The sequence below is a fragment of the Eschrichtius robustus genome, chromosome 16 (assembly GCF_028021215.1).
Source record: "Eschrichtius robustus isolate mEscRob2 chromosome 16, mEscRob2.pri, whole genome shotgun sequence".
In the NCBI taxonomy this organism is placed as follows: Eukaryota; Metazoa; Chordata; class Mammalia; order Artiodactyla; family Eschrichtiidae; genus Eschrichtius; species Eschrichtius robustus.
In genome coordinates this window covers 67,458,219-67,474,313 of record NC_090839.1, presented here as the reverse complement: position 1 = coordinate 67,474,313, position 16,095 = coordinate 67,458,219, and the positions used below count along the sequence as shown (strand labels likewise).

General features: G+C 48.9%; 1 protein-coding gene across 1 annotated transcript in view; it reads right to left on the bottom strand.

The window, feature by feature from the left end:
- Positions 1–16,095, bottom strand: part of ABCC1 (ATP binding cassette subfamily C member 1 (ABCC1 blood group)) — a 131,977-nt gene continuing 115,882 nt past the window's right edge. Inside the window, exons 23-31 of the mRNA XM_068525219.1 lie at positions 14,364–14,674; positions 10,416–10,615; positions 8,903–9,029; positions 8,229–8,330; positions 5,799–5,945; positions 4,016–4,174; positions 3,110–3,276; positions 1,818–2,012; positions 1–1,240 (exon numbers count right to left, since the gene is read on the bottom strand). Coding sequence (XP_068381320.1) covers positions 1,132–1,240; positions 1,818–2,012; positions 3,110–3,276; positions 4,016–4,174; positions 5,799–5,945; positions 8,229–8,330; positions 8,903–9,029; positions 10,416–10,615; positions 14,364–14,674 — 1,517 coding nt within the window. The 3' untranslated portion in view covers positions 1–1,131. The remainder of the gene's footprint in view (positions 1,241–1,817; positions 2,013–3,109; positions 3,277–4,015; positions 4,175–5,798; positions 5,946–8,228; positions 8,331–8,902; positions 9,030–10,415; positions 10,616–14,363; positions 14,675–16,095) is intronic.

Genomic DNA, 16,095 nt, shown 5'->3' with positions numbered 1-16,095 from the left:
TTTTTCTCCCTAGAGCAGTACTTAAAAAAAAAAAGAAAATCACCGACACTCATGATTGGGTTCTTTTCTTGTCCCAGAAGAGACTCAGTAACCATAAGTCAAGTTCTCCACCCTGCCGCCCCTGACAGCCAACCAGAGGCCCCGGGTGAGAAGCTGAAATCTAAGAACAAGGAGGAGACTCAACGGGGCTCTTTTCAGTACCAACTGCTCACACTCGGAGGCACCAGCGCTCTTGGCTTTGAACGCCGCCTAACCATGAGCAGGTCTTCTCTTTCAGCACCTGGAGGCGTAAACCCATTCTAGCTACAGTTAGAAAGAGGGAGGAAGGAAGGCAAGGCAAAGACAGGAGCGGGTGAGGAGGTGAGCAGTCAAGCGGGGAAGTCGGCGTTGAGAGAGCTCTCCCGGCCTGGAGCTCCAGGGCCAGGTCACCCGGAGGCCAGCCCAGTCCCGTCAACGAGAAGCGCTGGGAGACATGCGGCCTCTGGCCCATGAAGCAAGTCCCGGTGGAGGCAGCGCTGTGACACTGGTTCCCACGTCTGAGCTCCCAGAAGACCAGATGGCTGGTGAGAAGCGCGTCCACGGCCCGCAGGACACTGCCTGAGAGTGAAAATGATCTTCACCAAGCCCCTCACCTCCAAACTGCAGCCTTGGGGAAACAAGCATCTGGGTAGAGCCAGGCAAGGACAGAGAGGTGTCGGGGACCAGGGAGCTTCTCGAAAGCTTGGAAACCACAGACTTCAGCTGGAGAGATCTGAGGCAGTTGGCTGGATTTGGTCACTAGCATGTTTTATGCAACCGATTTCTCTGGAAGTCTGGCGGCCCAAACCACCCCACAGAGCACATGTGCCCTCCCATGGGCGGGAGAACGTGTGTGCGTCTGTGGGGGTAACAGAGGCGAAGGATGTGCGTGTTTTGGGGGCACCGCATCCCTGTGTCTCTCCTGTTTCTTCACAGCCAATTCCAGGCAGGGGGCCAGAGGGTGGCTGCTTTCTGTGTGTTTTGGTTTTTTCTTTCTTTTTTTTTTTTTTTGGTTTCAGTCTACGCGAGGCTTGGGTTCCCAAGGATGCTGACTCATCCCTGGCTGCTGGCATGTCGGCCCTGCAGTTCTGAGCAGCTGCACCCGCTCTGGGTTCACACCAAGCCAGCGTCTTTGGCCATGCTGTAGAAGAGACCTCTCTGTTGCAGGAGGCCGGAGGGGGGACCACACTCCCGGATCTCCCCTTTGTCCAGGACAATCACCCTGCAAGGAGGGGACGCAGACATGAGGGGTGGGGAAGGGGTTGGCACCTCGTGCCCCAAGAGCCCATCTGGGAAAGTCCCTGCTTTGGGTCAGGCCCCTAACACCCTATGCCAGGACTCTTACAGTAGCCTTCTACCTGGCTGCCCATCCTCAACCCCAGTTCTAGTCAATGTCAATGTCCTGTGATGCTACCCCCAGTACTCTCTATCGCCTTTTATATTTCCTTCCCAGCACAATTCCCTTTTATTTGTTGCTGTGTTTATTGTCTGTCTCTGCACCCAGCCCCCAACTAATCTATAAGGTCCCTTAGGCAGGCTCCCTGTCTGACCGCTCCCTGCTCAGTCCCCAGTGCCTGGAACAGAGCCAGGAATGTGGCAGGCACTCCACACGTGTTGACTGAATAAATGACTGAGTGATGTCAAAAAATGCCTGGTACTAACCAGGACAAAGAGAGGTTCCACCAGCTCAGGCTGTCACTAGGCATAAGGACAGTGTTGAATGAATGAATGAATGAATGAATGAACGGGTGACTGGGGTGGACCATAAGGTCCGGAGGCCTTCTGTGCCAGGGCATCACCTCGTGTAGTCCATGATGGTGTTGAGCCGGTGAGCAATGGTGAGGACGGTACAGTCGTCAAACTGCGTCCGGATGGTGGACTGAATGAGGTCGTCCGTTTCCAGGTCCACAGCCGCCGTGGCCTCATCCAACACAAGGATCTTCGTCTTCCTCAGCAGGGCCCGGGCCAGGCACACAAGCTGGCGCTGCCCGACGCTTGACCGGGAGAGAAGGACCAGGAAACAGTGTCAAAACCACCCCGACCCTGAGCCTAGGCCTGAACTGAGAGAAGGGAGAAGAGACACTGGGTGCTGCTTAGACCAGGAGAGCGCTTCCACTCCCCACATCTGTGCCCATGGCAGACATCACTAATCGATCAGAACAGTCTTCCCGTTGAGCTAGAAGCAGGCTCAGAATCGTTCTCAACACAGGGCTCAGAGGTGATATCCAAAATAACAGGTAGCAAAAATGATCTCATATCCATGCCTTCTTAGGGCCCCTCACTGCGGACTTTGGACTCAATCACGTGCCTGGCTTTGGCCAACAGGATGCTGGCAAACATAAGGCCGGCAGAGGCTTGAAATGGGAATGCACACCAGGCTTTGCTCACTCTTGCACCTCTGCCATCACCATGACAATATGCCTGGGCTGGTCTGCTGGAGGATGAGGGACACACGGGGCAGAATCTAACTGCCCCCAGTAGAGGCCGAATAGATCTGCCTACAGCCAGCGGCCACCACCCACGTGCGTGAGCCACGACTAGCAGAGTCGCCTGGCTGACCGCCCCAGTGTGTGAGCGGTCACGCCTCTTGTTGAACACACCTGAGGTTTGGTGCCTGGTTGTCATGGTGATGGATAAGTGAAAGAGGCACAGGATCCCTGCTGCGCCAGGCATTAACACTTCAGTTGCTGGATCACGGGTGGATCCTGGGGAGCCTGGGAGACGGACCACGGCAGCTGGGGCAGTGGGTGGGGACACGGAGGGCTCAGAGCAGTGCTATTTACTGACTGGAAGAGAAGCCTTTCCAAAGTTTAACAACTGATAGCCACTCTCCATTGAATGGACCTGGTGTAAGCAAGGAAGCGTTTTGGCCATCCTGGTTACACCTCATGGTAAAATGAGCCTAGACTGAAACCCACTTTAGATACTGAAACTGAGGCACCAAGAGGTTAAGAGACAAAACAGCTCACGTGGCAGAGCTGGGACTCAAATCCAGGTCTGAACCAGATGGAAATGGACAAAACCTACAAACGCCCTGACGGAGGGAGAGCTGAAGCCGAGGAGACCCGGTTGGGGCCTCATCCCCGCCTACCTGAGGTTCTCCCCGCCTTCTGCGCACTCGTGGTTCAGCTTATGGGGAAGGGCCGACACGAAGCCCTTCAGGTGGGCCAGCTCCAGAGACGTCCAGACCTCTTCATCCGAATACTGGCTGAATGGGTCCAGGTTCATGCGGAGGGAACCCGAAAACAAAACGGGGTCCTGTTCGGAGGGAAGATGGCAGATGACATATGAGGCTCACGTCACGGTGGACACGGGTGGGGCAAAGAGGCGCAATGTAGAAAGTTCTTGCCAGAATTGTTCAAAATGGGGTTTCAGAGTCCCTTGGAATCACCACTTCTGAAGATGTCAATAATAGGGGAAAAAAGCCTGGAAAACTCTGGGTTAAGTGAAATAAAATAGATTTCTTTCTTGCAAGATTTCCCAGAGCATTCAATATGCAAATGTGTTGGGAACTTTCGGGAAGGGAGATGCAGCATAGGCAATTCCTAATTGCAAGGTACTTGGATTCCTACCCATCCCGCCTCCAAATAAGAACCTTAGAAGAAATATAAGGCAAAACAACACTAAAAGGCAACGTATTAAGGAATCACCACCTACTGGCATCAGTCTAGAAAATTCATCTTTCTCGCCTAGCTCTTGGGAGGGTCAGAGATCCCTGTGCTGACCGACAGCCGGCAGAGAAGCCGGTATCTTAACTGGATCCTGTGAGATGCTCAGGAAGCCGCCTACTGGGTGGCAGGAGTGAAGGAATGAATGAAACCTGCTTAAGTCCCACTGTTATTTATGTGCTAAGAGGAGATTCCGTGAAGAAACATAGCATAATTTCAGTAAAAACAAAAAAACCATGAAAGTAACAAAGTAGGAATAAAGGTAGGTTTGTCCTGAAAATACACACACATCGCTTTCAGCGTGACCCAGCCCAGCCCGTCGGCCCCACCTGGGGGATGATGGTGATCTTGAAGCGGAGGTCGTGCAGGCCGATCTTGGCAATGTTGACATCGTCAATGATGATCTCTCCCTCGGCAGACTCGTTGATCCGAAACAAGCCCAGGGTCAGGGATGACTTCCCGGCTCCTGTCCGCCCCACGATGCCAACCTGTGGGACAGAAAGGACCCAGGGTGAAGTGGGAATGCTGCTATCTGGGGTTACCTCCTGCCCCATGGTGCCCTCATTTTAAGTACCAGCCCCAGAGCAAATTCAGTCATCTGGTCAACCCACCTCCCACCATAGCCCCCACCCTCAGCAGCTTCCCAGAGACATTCCTTTAGGGGCTGTTTTGGCCAAAGGTCAAGAAGGACTCCCTTCTCTTTGCCAGCTCTTTTTAGAAATTAAAATTATAATCAGCTCTTTTTATAAGTTAGTTATTTTCAACTCAAGATAATATTAAGTAATAATCAGATTGTTCTGGTGAAATATCTGAGCTGCTGAAATATCTCAAAGGTTCAAGCAGATCCCCCTGCATCCCAGCTGAGTAAGCAAAAAGAGGTTAGGGATACGAGCTGGCCTCTACTTATCCTCTCTTGAGGGAACTGGGCTCCCCATTTAATGGCCAATGATTGATGTTCCAGTTAGAACTCTCCCTTCTCATCTGGGCTCCGGAGAGGCCAGCTCCTCCACCCTCTGACAGCAACTCACAGAGCAGAGTCTCATGATGTAACATAAGCCATAAGGCGTCAGTGAGAACACCGCCCACTCTGTTCCTCCCCTTGTTATAAGTTGGAGAAGTTCTCTCATGGGAACAGAACATTCTGAGCCTTGGGGTAGGAAGTTTAACAAATCCGTATGTTCAGAGACGAAACACTGTCTTCTGGCAAACGGCCAGGAGGACCCTTGGTCTCAGGGCAAGGATGTCTTCCAGGAACAGCAATACGTTCCAAAATTCTGTCCATTTCACATGTCCCTTGAGCCATCCCTAGTAGTGACGATGACGTCTTTCTGTTCTAGAGACTGCCAACTCGAATGCCTACGGGGCCGAGTGGGCACATGAATGGAGCAGGAAGGGACCAGTCGGTGAACTGGGAGGCTCATGTCTTGTCTAGAAAGAGCCAGGCAAGGAGGATGGGCCCAGTGTTGCCAGATGTTCTGATCTTTCAAGAAAAGCAGGAAATGGATTTTTATATAAAACATTCCAGATTTTTCAACATTTGCAACTTAGATTTCTTTCAAAACGTATCTGTGGGCCTCCTTTGGCCCTCGGGCTACCAGTCTGCAACCCTGCTGGGACACTCTCTGAGCAGCTTTTTTTTTTTTTTTTTTTAATATTTATTTATTTATTTAATTTTGACTGCTTTGGGTCTTCGTTGCTGCACGTGGGCTTTCTCTAGTTGCGGTGAGTGGGGGCTACTCTTCGTTGTGGTGCACGGGCTTCTCATTGAGGTGGCTGCGTCTCTTGTTGCGGGTTTCAGTAGTTGTGGCTCGCGGGCTCTAGAGCGCAGGCTCAGTAGTTGTGGCGCACAGGCTTAGTTGCTCCGCGGCATGTGGGATCTTCCCGGACCAGGGCTTGAACCCGTGTCCCCTGCACTGGCAGGCGGATTCTTAACCACTGCGCCACCAGGGAAGTCCTCTGAGCAGCTTTTACTTCCATAAGCCCCTCCCCAAAAGGCCACTCCACCCTGTGGTTTGGGACAGGGACAGACTGGGAAAATGACGAAGCTCATTTCATCTGCCTGGTGGCAACCTACGCCCGACCGTGAACTGGTGGGAGTCAAAGTGCACCCACCTTCTCCCCTCCATCGATGGTGACGTTGATGTGCTTGAGAACCAGGTCCAGGTCCTCTCGGTAACGCAGGCCGTAGTCCCGGAACTCCACTCGGCCCACCTGGGGCCAGTTGCTGGGCGGTGCCATCTCCTGGATTCGCCAGGGAGCCTGCAATCACAGTGGGTGGTGGGGTGGGGTTCAGGAGTCTGAAGTCCATCTCATGTGTCCTAAGGCTCTGTGTGAGCGGCCTCCATGACCCCTCTGACCACACGGCCCTCTCCCTCGCTCACTATGCTCCCCACACTGAATTCTGGACTGTTCCATGAACACCCACACCTGTTGCTTCAGGGCCTTTGCACTTGCGGCTTCTTTTGCCTGGAGTGCTCTTCCCCAAACTACCCTCTGGACCTGCTCACCTGCTACAGATCTCAGGTCAATGCGACCACCCTCTTAGCCCTGGGCCCGTCTCTCCCCTCCCCCACTCCATTCTCCTTCAGAGCACTTACCCACCTCCTAGCATTTTAAGTACATATTTGCTTGTTCTGTCACCCACGCCCACTAGAAATCCCCTCTATGAGGACAGGTTCTTTTATTCGTTCACTGCTATATCCCAGGGCCCAGAGCACATAGTAGGTGCTCAATAAACACTCATGGACTGAATCAATGAATGAGCGGTCTTCTCTAGACAGACACAAGGGTAAAGGTGAGATACTCCAATGGCTTCTAAGGTCTGGAGGTCGACAGTAAAAGCAGCAGCTAACACTTGAAGGTCACTCTATCACACTACCTCGTTTAATCCTCAGTACAATCCCATGAGTGGGGTCTTTCCTATCCCCAGTTTACACATGAGGAAACTGAAACACAGAGAGAGAAAGCAACTTGCCTGGGGTCACACAGCCCCTATTTCTGAAAAGCTGCTTAGTTCAGTTCAGCATTTCCTGAGGTCTACACCTGGATGTGCTCTGGGCCAGGCTCAGGGCTATCTTCAGGGAAGGAGAGGAATGGTGAGGGCAATAAAAGAGAAAGTCCACCCTTTCTCCCCCATAAACTTCTTACGTTAATTTTTTTTTACACCCTTTATATAAATAAGGGGACATGCTATAAGGACACAGAGGGGACTGGAGAGAAGTGGGTGGAGCTTTCTACCTATAAATAAATGTCATACATAATATATATAAACACATAAGTAAATACATATATTTTAATAGTGGTAGGGCTCTGGTGATCTTTCTCTGGTCTTTTTCAAATATGCTCTTATTCTAAAAGTATAAAAATAAATAATTAAAAGCAGTAAAATAAGTAAAGTATTTTTTAAAGTAAATTAAATTGAATTTCACACTTTAAACGGGTGAACTGCGTGGCATATGAATTACATCTCGAAAGCTTTTATAAAAATAAATTAAAAATAAATAAATAGATAAATTCAACGTAGGGTGGGAAACTCCTGGTGTAATGTGCTGTTATTTCCACAGGGGGCGCTCACACCATTCTGACAGATGCTCTCTGATGAAGTGGGCCCTGGTTCACCGAGTCAGAGCATTAAAGGACCTGGCGTAGTTCACCTCTGTAAATCCTCAAGACAGAGTCTAACCAGGGTCACTTTGGTCTCATTCCCAAGGGGCATTTTCTTGGAATAAAGTGCGGCATAAAGGCACACACCCAAATCCTGGGTCTGCCCTTTACCGGCCATGTGATCTTAGGCAAGCAACTTAACCTCTCTCTGTCCATTTCCTCACCTGCAAAATGGGGATAACAGCAGAATGTGAGTTATAAGGCTGTGTAAAGAATAAATGAATTAGTCTATGTAACATGTTTAGTACAGGCCCTGACACCCCACAAGAGCACAATATGTGTGTCCCTATTACTATTATTATTGGTAGTAGTGGGGATGGTGGTATCTCCAAGCATCACTGCTATTACCATTATTAACACTACTACTGCTATTCGGAGGTGGTGTGTGGGCAGAATAAGGCAGTTATTATGGGAAACATGGCACCAAAGCCTGGAGACTTGGGTCCTACTCCCAGCTGTCCCACGGACCATGTGTGACCTCAGACCAGCCATCGTCCCTCCCTACATGCCTTTTTCTTCCACCTATAAAATGAGGACTTGGGTTAAATAAATGCAGGGTTTCCCAAACTTCGGTCAATTCCTTACCAATAACATGATTTTTGCAATATCCATGTACTGATTCTCTTGTTCCTGACTTTTAATATTTTTAAACGACTCATTTGTATTTAATTTTTAAACTTATTTAAAGAGAAAATTAGTATGATTCATTTTCCATAATGTTAAGTCCCCCCCGCAAAATACGTAACAAATAACAGAAGATTATTTTTGTCAGACAGAGGTTGCCTATTGAAGGCCCACATGGTAGGGCTCAAAGGATTCTTTTGGGTAAAGCCACACCGAAGATCATGGCCAAGAGGTCAGGCCAGGGGCTTGTTTTACCTCCTTATCAGTCTCTGAATACTCCTTGAGTCTCTCCACGGCCACAATGTTGGTCTCCATCTCGGATGACATCCGAACAAGCCAGTTCAAGTATGTGGTGACCTGTGAGTGGAAGAGGCACATGGAGCTTCTAGAGTGAGCGAGAGTTGCTTTATTTTCATGAAGTCATTATTAATTGTGAAATGTTTCAGATAACAAAGGTACAGAAAACAGCAAACCCACATACTGTAGCCAGACTTCCTACATTGTGTCTCTTAAGCAAGCACCACATGTCAAAATAACGCAGGGGCCACACAAGTAATCAGAAAGGAAATGAAGAGATATTTTGAACCGGATGATAAGAAGAAAACACAATGTATCAAAATTTGGGAGATGTAGCTCAAGCAGTGCTTCAAGGGAAATTTATAGGATTAAGTACATTTCTCTTGTAGCTGGGGGCATCGTCTCATGCCATCAAGGACTCTCCTTGGCTGATGGGGGAAGCAGGGCCGCACATCTGATTTCTCCCCTGCGCCAGTCGGTCACTGGGCTCTATAGACCTGCTCCTCAAACTCTACTCGGCCACCTTTCGTCTCCCCCACTCCCACAGAGATCCAAAGCAAAGGCCCCAAAACCTGACAACTGGCTCCCCATTAAGAGAACTGGAAAATCCGCCTGAGAGCACCCCCTCTTACCTGCAGTGAGTAAGACACCGAGAGGCCCACCAAGCCAGCACTGAGACTGTGCCGGGAGATCACTGCAAACAGGGCGGCAAACAGGACAATGCAGTTGCCCACACACTCCAGCCGCACAGCCAGCCACCTACGTGGAGACACAGGCAGAGGGGGACACACACACACACACACACACACACACACACACACACACGCCCAGAGTCAGCTTTTCAGGGACTTGATTTCCAGCTGGGGGGGTGGGGGGCGGGGGGAGGTGGCCACTTTGCTAACCGAAATAATTCCCGATAGTTCCTGAGAGAGGTCTCGTTTGCCCTGCTCATGGGACATGGCGAAGGAGGGCCACAGGGACATGATTTCAGGAATTCCTCACTAATCTGGCAACCCCAGGAACTTAAATAGAGTTCTCCAGAAGTGACCTTTCCAGGAAGCTGAAGCCTGCCTTTTTAAGAACCAACTTTTTCTCACTGAAACCTTTAAAATATACCCGTGTGTGCGTTTTTTAAAAATATGTCCCAGAAAATTCCTAAATACTAAGAAATCATCAACTGTAAGAGGCACCCCCTGATTTAAAATAACTTTCTTCTTGGCAGGAGAGGGGGAGGTGGGAGTGAGAAATAAACCACCATTGTCAACACAGCCAAAGGGTTCCCAGACCCAGATCACCCTCATTTCAGAAACATTAAAATGTATTACCTTACCCTTAAAATATAAACAGGTTTACTGGTTTAAAGCTAACTTTTATAAGATAGCACATAGGAACATTATTTTAATGTTTTAAAATGTAAAGCATTCTAGAAAAGACACTATTATCAATATTTTTTCCACTACAGCATTAAGATCCATGTGACTGGTCCCCAGGGTGAGCTATTCCCACACACACCCAGATTTTGACAAACTCCCTAAAAATTCTTCAAGGGAAGGCAAGGTTCTCTCCAGTAATTCACAATCTCCCTGCCCAGTCTTACACGATGGGATTACATTGTGCACAGTGGGTCATTTCCAGGGTGCTATTACCCCTCTCCAGAGTTTTCCATCCCACATCTCAAAAAATACATCAGGATGTAAGCAAGTGAGGAGGATACTTTTCCAGATTCGTCAATAATTAGCAAACTTCTACCCCTTTTTTTGATTGATGATATTTAATCATTCTTGATCCCCCAAATGGCAATTTCACACGGTTCAACCTAATATAAGTAAATTGCTTCCAATACTTAATCGCACGGGGGTGGTGTGATGAGAAGCATGGCACAAAAACACTCAATAGCTGAGGTTGCCATCACTGATGGTCCTGTATCACCAGGACAACAGCTAAATGATGGTTCCTGCAGTATCTTCTGACCCCAGAAGAACTCTTTGTCCCTGCACTCCAATGCCCCTGGAGCTGCGTGCTGACCGCGCTCCTTTCTGCTTTTAATGGTCATACTGTCCTCTCCTCGCACGGAGTCTATGGCTCCACACCCTCATCCAGGAACCCGGAGGCTCCCCCCGCCCCCTCCCACGGCCGCACGCCCACCTGTTGGCCACGATGCTGGGGTAATAGGCCTTCTGGTTCTCGTCCACCTTCAGGTCGCTCTGGCAGATGAAGCGGTCCTGCTCCTCAAAGGCGCGGATGACGCTGACCCCCAGCAAGGTCTCGTTGAAGTGGGAATAAACCGGGGAGCGGCTGACCGACTCGAGGCGCTTCAGCTGCCGGGAGGAGGCCACGTAGAACCTCTGTGGGAGAGAACAGACAGGGAGTGGGCAAGGGTCCCTCATCCCAGCCTCCCAGGGCTGGGAAAGTCTGGATCCTTCCAGGGGCGAAATGTTGGAGCTGGGCTGCTCTCAGCGGGTGTCCCGACTCACCTGGCGAACGGCAGGCACAGCGCCCACAATACTGCCGGTGGTGGTGATTATGATAATAGCTAACGCTTACGTGGAGCCCAGCATCCTAGGATTGTTTTAAGTTCTTTCACATATATCAGCTCATGCAATCCTCACCAAAAACCTACGAGGTGCTCATTCCAGTTTCACAATGAGTAAACTAAAGACAACCTCTTCCCTAAGGTCACGTGGCTAGGAAGTGGCAGAGCTAGGATTTGAACCCCGTCAAAGTGCTAACCTCAGCACTGCATGGCCCCTCTGATACCACTGACCTCTAGGGTTTATGGGCGCCGCAGTGTGGCTTTATGATAACCAGATCTCAGCGCAAACCCTGCCTCCGCCCGTCCCCGTGGACAGGGACCACATCCGCTCTGCTCCTGCCCTCACCCCGGGCATTCAGCTCGTTAGAGATGGAACAAGATGGAGTCGCTCACTGGAAGTGTTGAGGAGCTGTGACAGAGGCTGGACTGGTCGTCTGAAGACACCTCTATTCTCCTGGACGTGCTGCAGATGTAACGCCGCTTCATCAACAGCGGAGTCTGGCAAGCAGACACCGGGCGCTCAGGGACATGGCCTCCTGCCTCCTGGCCTGAGCCGGGTGCCCTGGGCCATTTTGGGGGCAGAGACCTTCCACGGAGAGCACTGAACAGAACAGGTGGCTCTGACAGGGCCTCCAAGGTCAGCCACTTCTTTCTGGATGGCAGCTCACGTGGTCACTTGCACCGCAAGCTGGGCAGCCTTCTGGGGCTCCAGAAACTCTGAAAACTCAGCCAGGGGCCACACCAACCGGGGCCATCTCAGAACAGTGGTTCTGACAATCGCTGCACACGGTCAGATGCCATCTCTTCCTCTGGCGGCGAAATGAAATCCAGACCTCCTGCCTGGCTCGAGGCCCCCCGGCATCCGTCCCCATTACCCTCTCCTAGAATCACCTCCTCTCCCTGGCTTTCTTTCATCCTGGGTGGAAACAGTTCCACAACATTTTACCTGCTCAATTTATTCCATTTGTCATGTCCTCAGAATTTTATTTCCTCTAAAAAGCTAACCTGAGATTTATTTTTGTTAAGGAATAGCCTGATTTTTAAAAAATAATTATTAGCTTTCCTTTTAAGCTCTGTTCCAGGAGACGTAATCCACCTCGTGGACTCACCTTACTCTTCCAGAGACCAAGACATTGCCTGGTCTCATGAGTGAAAATAACTGCCCGACACACACCTGCCCTGTGCCAGGCAGCGGGCTGAGAGCCGAGACACTAAGACGTGTGCTGGGTAATTTTCATGGATGCCAAACAATTCCACGGGCAGAAATGCCTTATTCCAGCAATGTGGAAGCCCAAACAGAATTCCACATCATCTTACCTCTTACACTCCTTTTTCTAAAAATGACTTGCTTTTAAGTTAAAACAGTAATGTATATCCATTTTTTAAAATCTTGGAGTGATATAGACAGAAAGATCAGATAAACATTACATTAAGTCCACAATCCAGAGATAAGCACTATTCAGATTTCAGTGTATAACCTTTTAGATGTTTTCCCGAGAGAGAGAGTGAGAGAGTGAGAGAGTGAGAGAGTGAGAGAGTGAGAGAGTGAGAGAGAGAGAGAGAGAGAGAGAGAATACATACCCTTACACACATATACCCTTAAAAGCCACTTTTTGAGATGCAACTTACATCCACTGGAAAGTGCACTAAATCTTTACAGCTTTATGGATTTTATGTTTATCTACACCTGCATAGCCACTACCTGATCAAAATCTAGAAAATTCTCTTGTGTCCTCTCACAGTCAATACCCCTTATAGCCACTACTCTGACTTTTATCACATTGTACTTGCCTGTTCTTCACCTTCATAAAAACACAATCACACAAATGTACTCTTTTGTGTTTGGCTTCTTTCGATCAACATAGTATCTCTGAGATTCATCCTCCTTGTGTGTATTAGTAGCTCACTCCTTTTCACTGCTGAGTCATTGTATAAATATACCACAATGTATGTATCCATCCTCCTGTGATGGACATTTGGGGCTATCATGAATCAAGATGCTAAGAACATTCTAGCTTTTTTTTTTTGCTTGATAGATTCTCTTCTTTTGCATATACACTGAGGATTGAGACTGCTGGGTTACAGGACAAGCATATACTCAGTTAAAAGCCATTAAAAAACCAAATTCTCCCATAATCTCAACCCTTAGAAAGGCAATGTTTTCATTTTTGTGCCTCTCTTTCCAGTCCTGCCCACACACATTATGCACTTCATCTTAGTTATAATGACAGTGTGCTGACAACTTGGTCCTTTGCTAACTTCATTCGCTTTGTTGTTTAAAAATAAAATTGTCGGTGTCGCAACAGTGTCTTCCTAATTCTCCCGTTAAAGGCACGTAACATTCCATTACCCAGTCGTTCCATGGTGTGCTCAAGGCCCTGCTACTGGCAGATATCTGAGCTGCCTCAAACGTCACATTTGGCCCATTTTGTTCTCTTGAATTGGGTCCTTCAGGAAATTGTCCAGCCAGGGTATGAACTCGGATAACATTTTTGGTAAATGCAGCTGGATGACTTTCCAGAAAAGCTGGCACCAATTTAAAGAGAACACCACGAGGGTCCGGGACCTGCTCTGATTCCACCTTTGTTCACACTCACCAGTCACTGGGCCACAGTGTGGGAGGGTCTGGGGGCTGGCTGACTGGGCCAAGGCCTCCCGGGACCCACACGAACAGGCCACACAGAGTGCGGTTTGAGGTATGGAGCACCTCGTGGTTTCTTACTCTTATTTTGTGCAGCAGTCAGTACGCTCCCATCTAAACAGCAGTCCCCCACTAGCAACTGTGCTGCAGCTAACTTCTCAGAGGCAGGAAAGCACAATGCAGCACTGCAGTTACCAGCCAGAGCTTTCGAATCGGGCACGAGTTCACATTCCCAGCTCCACCACTTGGGCCTCAACATGCTCATCTGTCAACTGGAAGCACCACAGCTGATGTTGACTCAGCTGTCAAATGCTCCCTTGCTGCCCTGTTCCCTTTCCTCAAGCTTACTTTCTGAAATACAAGTGTGATGGCTGGAGCTCCAGTAGCCAGCTTGGACCATGAGACCAAGTTAAGAACGGAAGGCAAAGACGATAGAACAACACCCACCTCCCCCCCCCAAAAAAAAACAACCCACAGTGAAGGAGTCTGGGATATTAACAAGCTCATGGAGCTGCCACACCAGCCCTGAATAGCCTACACCTCAAGATTTCTATTACAAGGGAAAAAAATATTTAAGTTGCTGTTATTCATGTCTTCATTATCTGCAGGGGGCTTAGGACCTAAAGAATTTCATACTTAAAGGAATTTTAATAATAAAGATGCCTTTATGGCTATAGCTTATTTTCTAACTTACAGCTTTAAAAAAACCCTTATTATTAGGAAAAAAGGATATTTGGTTATTGCAAGCTAAAAACAATCAACTTAGGTATTCAAAACTGACAAAAATAAATCTAACCCTCCTCCAGCACATCCTCCACAGCCCCACACTGAGGAAACATAAAACGAAGGGAGCCCTGTGCTCACATGGAGAGTGATACAGAGCTGGGCTCGTCCTGGACCCTAAGACCCCACCTCTTACCTGGACAAAGAAGTAGATGAGGCCCAGGGGCGGGATGATGGCGGCCACCATGGGAGTGGCCAGCAGGATGATGATGCAGGCGCCAATGACATTGAACAGGGAGCCCATGAACATCTTGATGACCTGCGGGATCATCGAGTCCACCGTGTCCAGCTCCTTGGAGAAGCGGTTCACCAGGTTCCCGCTGGGGGTCCGCTCGAAGAAGCTCATGGGCGACCTGAGGACGTTATGCAGCAGGTCCAGGTGCAGGCGGCGCGAGGCGAAGATGCCCCCAACGGACACCACCATGGAGTAGCCGAACACTGTGATACCTACAAACACTCTCGTGTTAAATTCCACGATGGGAGAGGGACCGAGCTGAGGGCAGGGACGAGTGGCCATGTAACCATGTGGACCAAGCAGCCTGGACTCCCAGCTTCTAATAACAATAATGATGGTGGCAATTATTAATCGAGCACTTAGTATGCACAAACCTCACTGTGTGAGTTTTACATGCATCTAATCCTTATGAGGACCCTGTATAAGTTCTATTAGTACTCATGCCACAGGTAAGGAAATTGAAGCTCAGATAGGTGAATTCCTTTGCCCTCAATAGACTCAGCCAATCGGAAGCAGAGCTGGGGTTCCAATGGCAGCAGCCTGCTCCAGCGTCATGCTCTTAATCTGTATGCCACATCCTCTAGACCAGCGCTGTACAACAGGACTTCCTGTGGTAATGGAAATGGTCCGTATCTGTGCTGTCCCATGTGGTAGCCACTAGCGACATGCGACTATTAAGCATTTGTCATATGGCTAGTGTAACTCTATAACTGATATTTTAATATTATTTAATTTTTATGAACTGAAATTCAAATAGCCACATGAGGCCGGTGGCTACCATACTGGACAGCACAGCTCTGGAACGGACACAGCTGCTGTGAGTCCAGGTCAATATCACACCCTCTCTGTGCTCTATCTTCTCTTAATTATAATCTGGAGGCCACAGACCCTAGCCCTTTGACGGAGTTTTAGGGATTGAGAAATTTAAGAACTCCATGCCTGCTCTTCTGGTTTTTTCAAAGCCATCTCTTAGAGATCATGAGACATTTATGGTCCCTCCAAACAAGCCACAGTAGGGCACCCTTTCTGTTCAGAGAGGTGATTTCACAGGGATGGAGAGGCTTCGATCTTGGTCTCCTTGATCAAAGAAGGAAGCCAGGAGGCAGGGGCTAGGACAACAGACTCTGGAGCCAAATCCTATCACTGCCAGTCACCAGCCATGGGACCTTCCTTCAGTCACTTAAGCTCTCTGCACCTCAGTTTCTTCAACTGTAAAATGGGGACAATGACACATCTTGTAGCACTGCTGAACGTAAAGGGCCCACCTGGCAATATGCCTGGTACACAAGAAGTGCTCAAAATGCAGAATGTATACACTTATTGTATACACTTACTTATCATAAAAACATCATTTTTATGAGCACATAAACACACAGCTCAGGGACCATGTAGCGTGGTGGTGAAGAGGATGGGCTCTGAGCCACACTGCCTTGCTCAATGCCAGCTGTACCATGTATTAGCTTCATGACTTTGGGGAACTTACTTAACCCCTCTGGGCCTCAGTTTCTGCATCTCTAAAATGGGGAAAACATTAGCTCCTACCTCATGTGATTGCTGCAAAAGTAAAATAAATTAAAACACCTTAAAGTGTTCAAAACAGAACCAGGCACCAAGTAAGTGCTCAGTAAACATT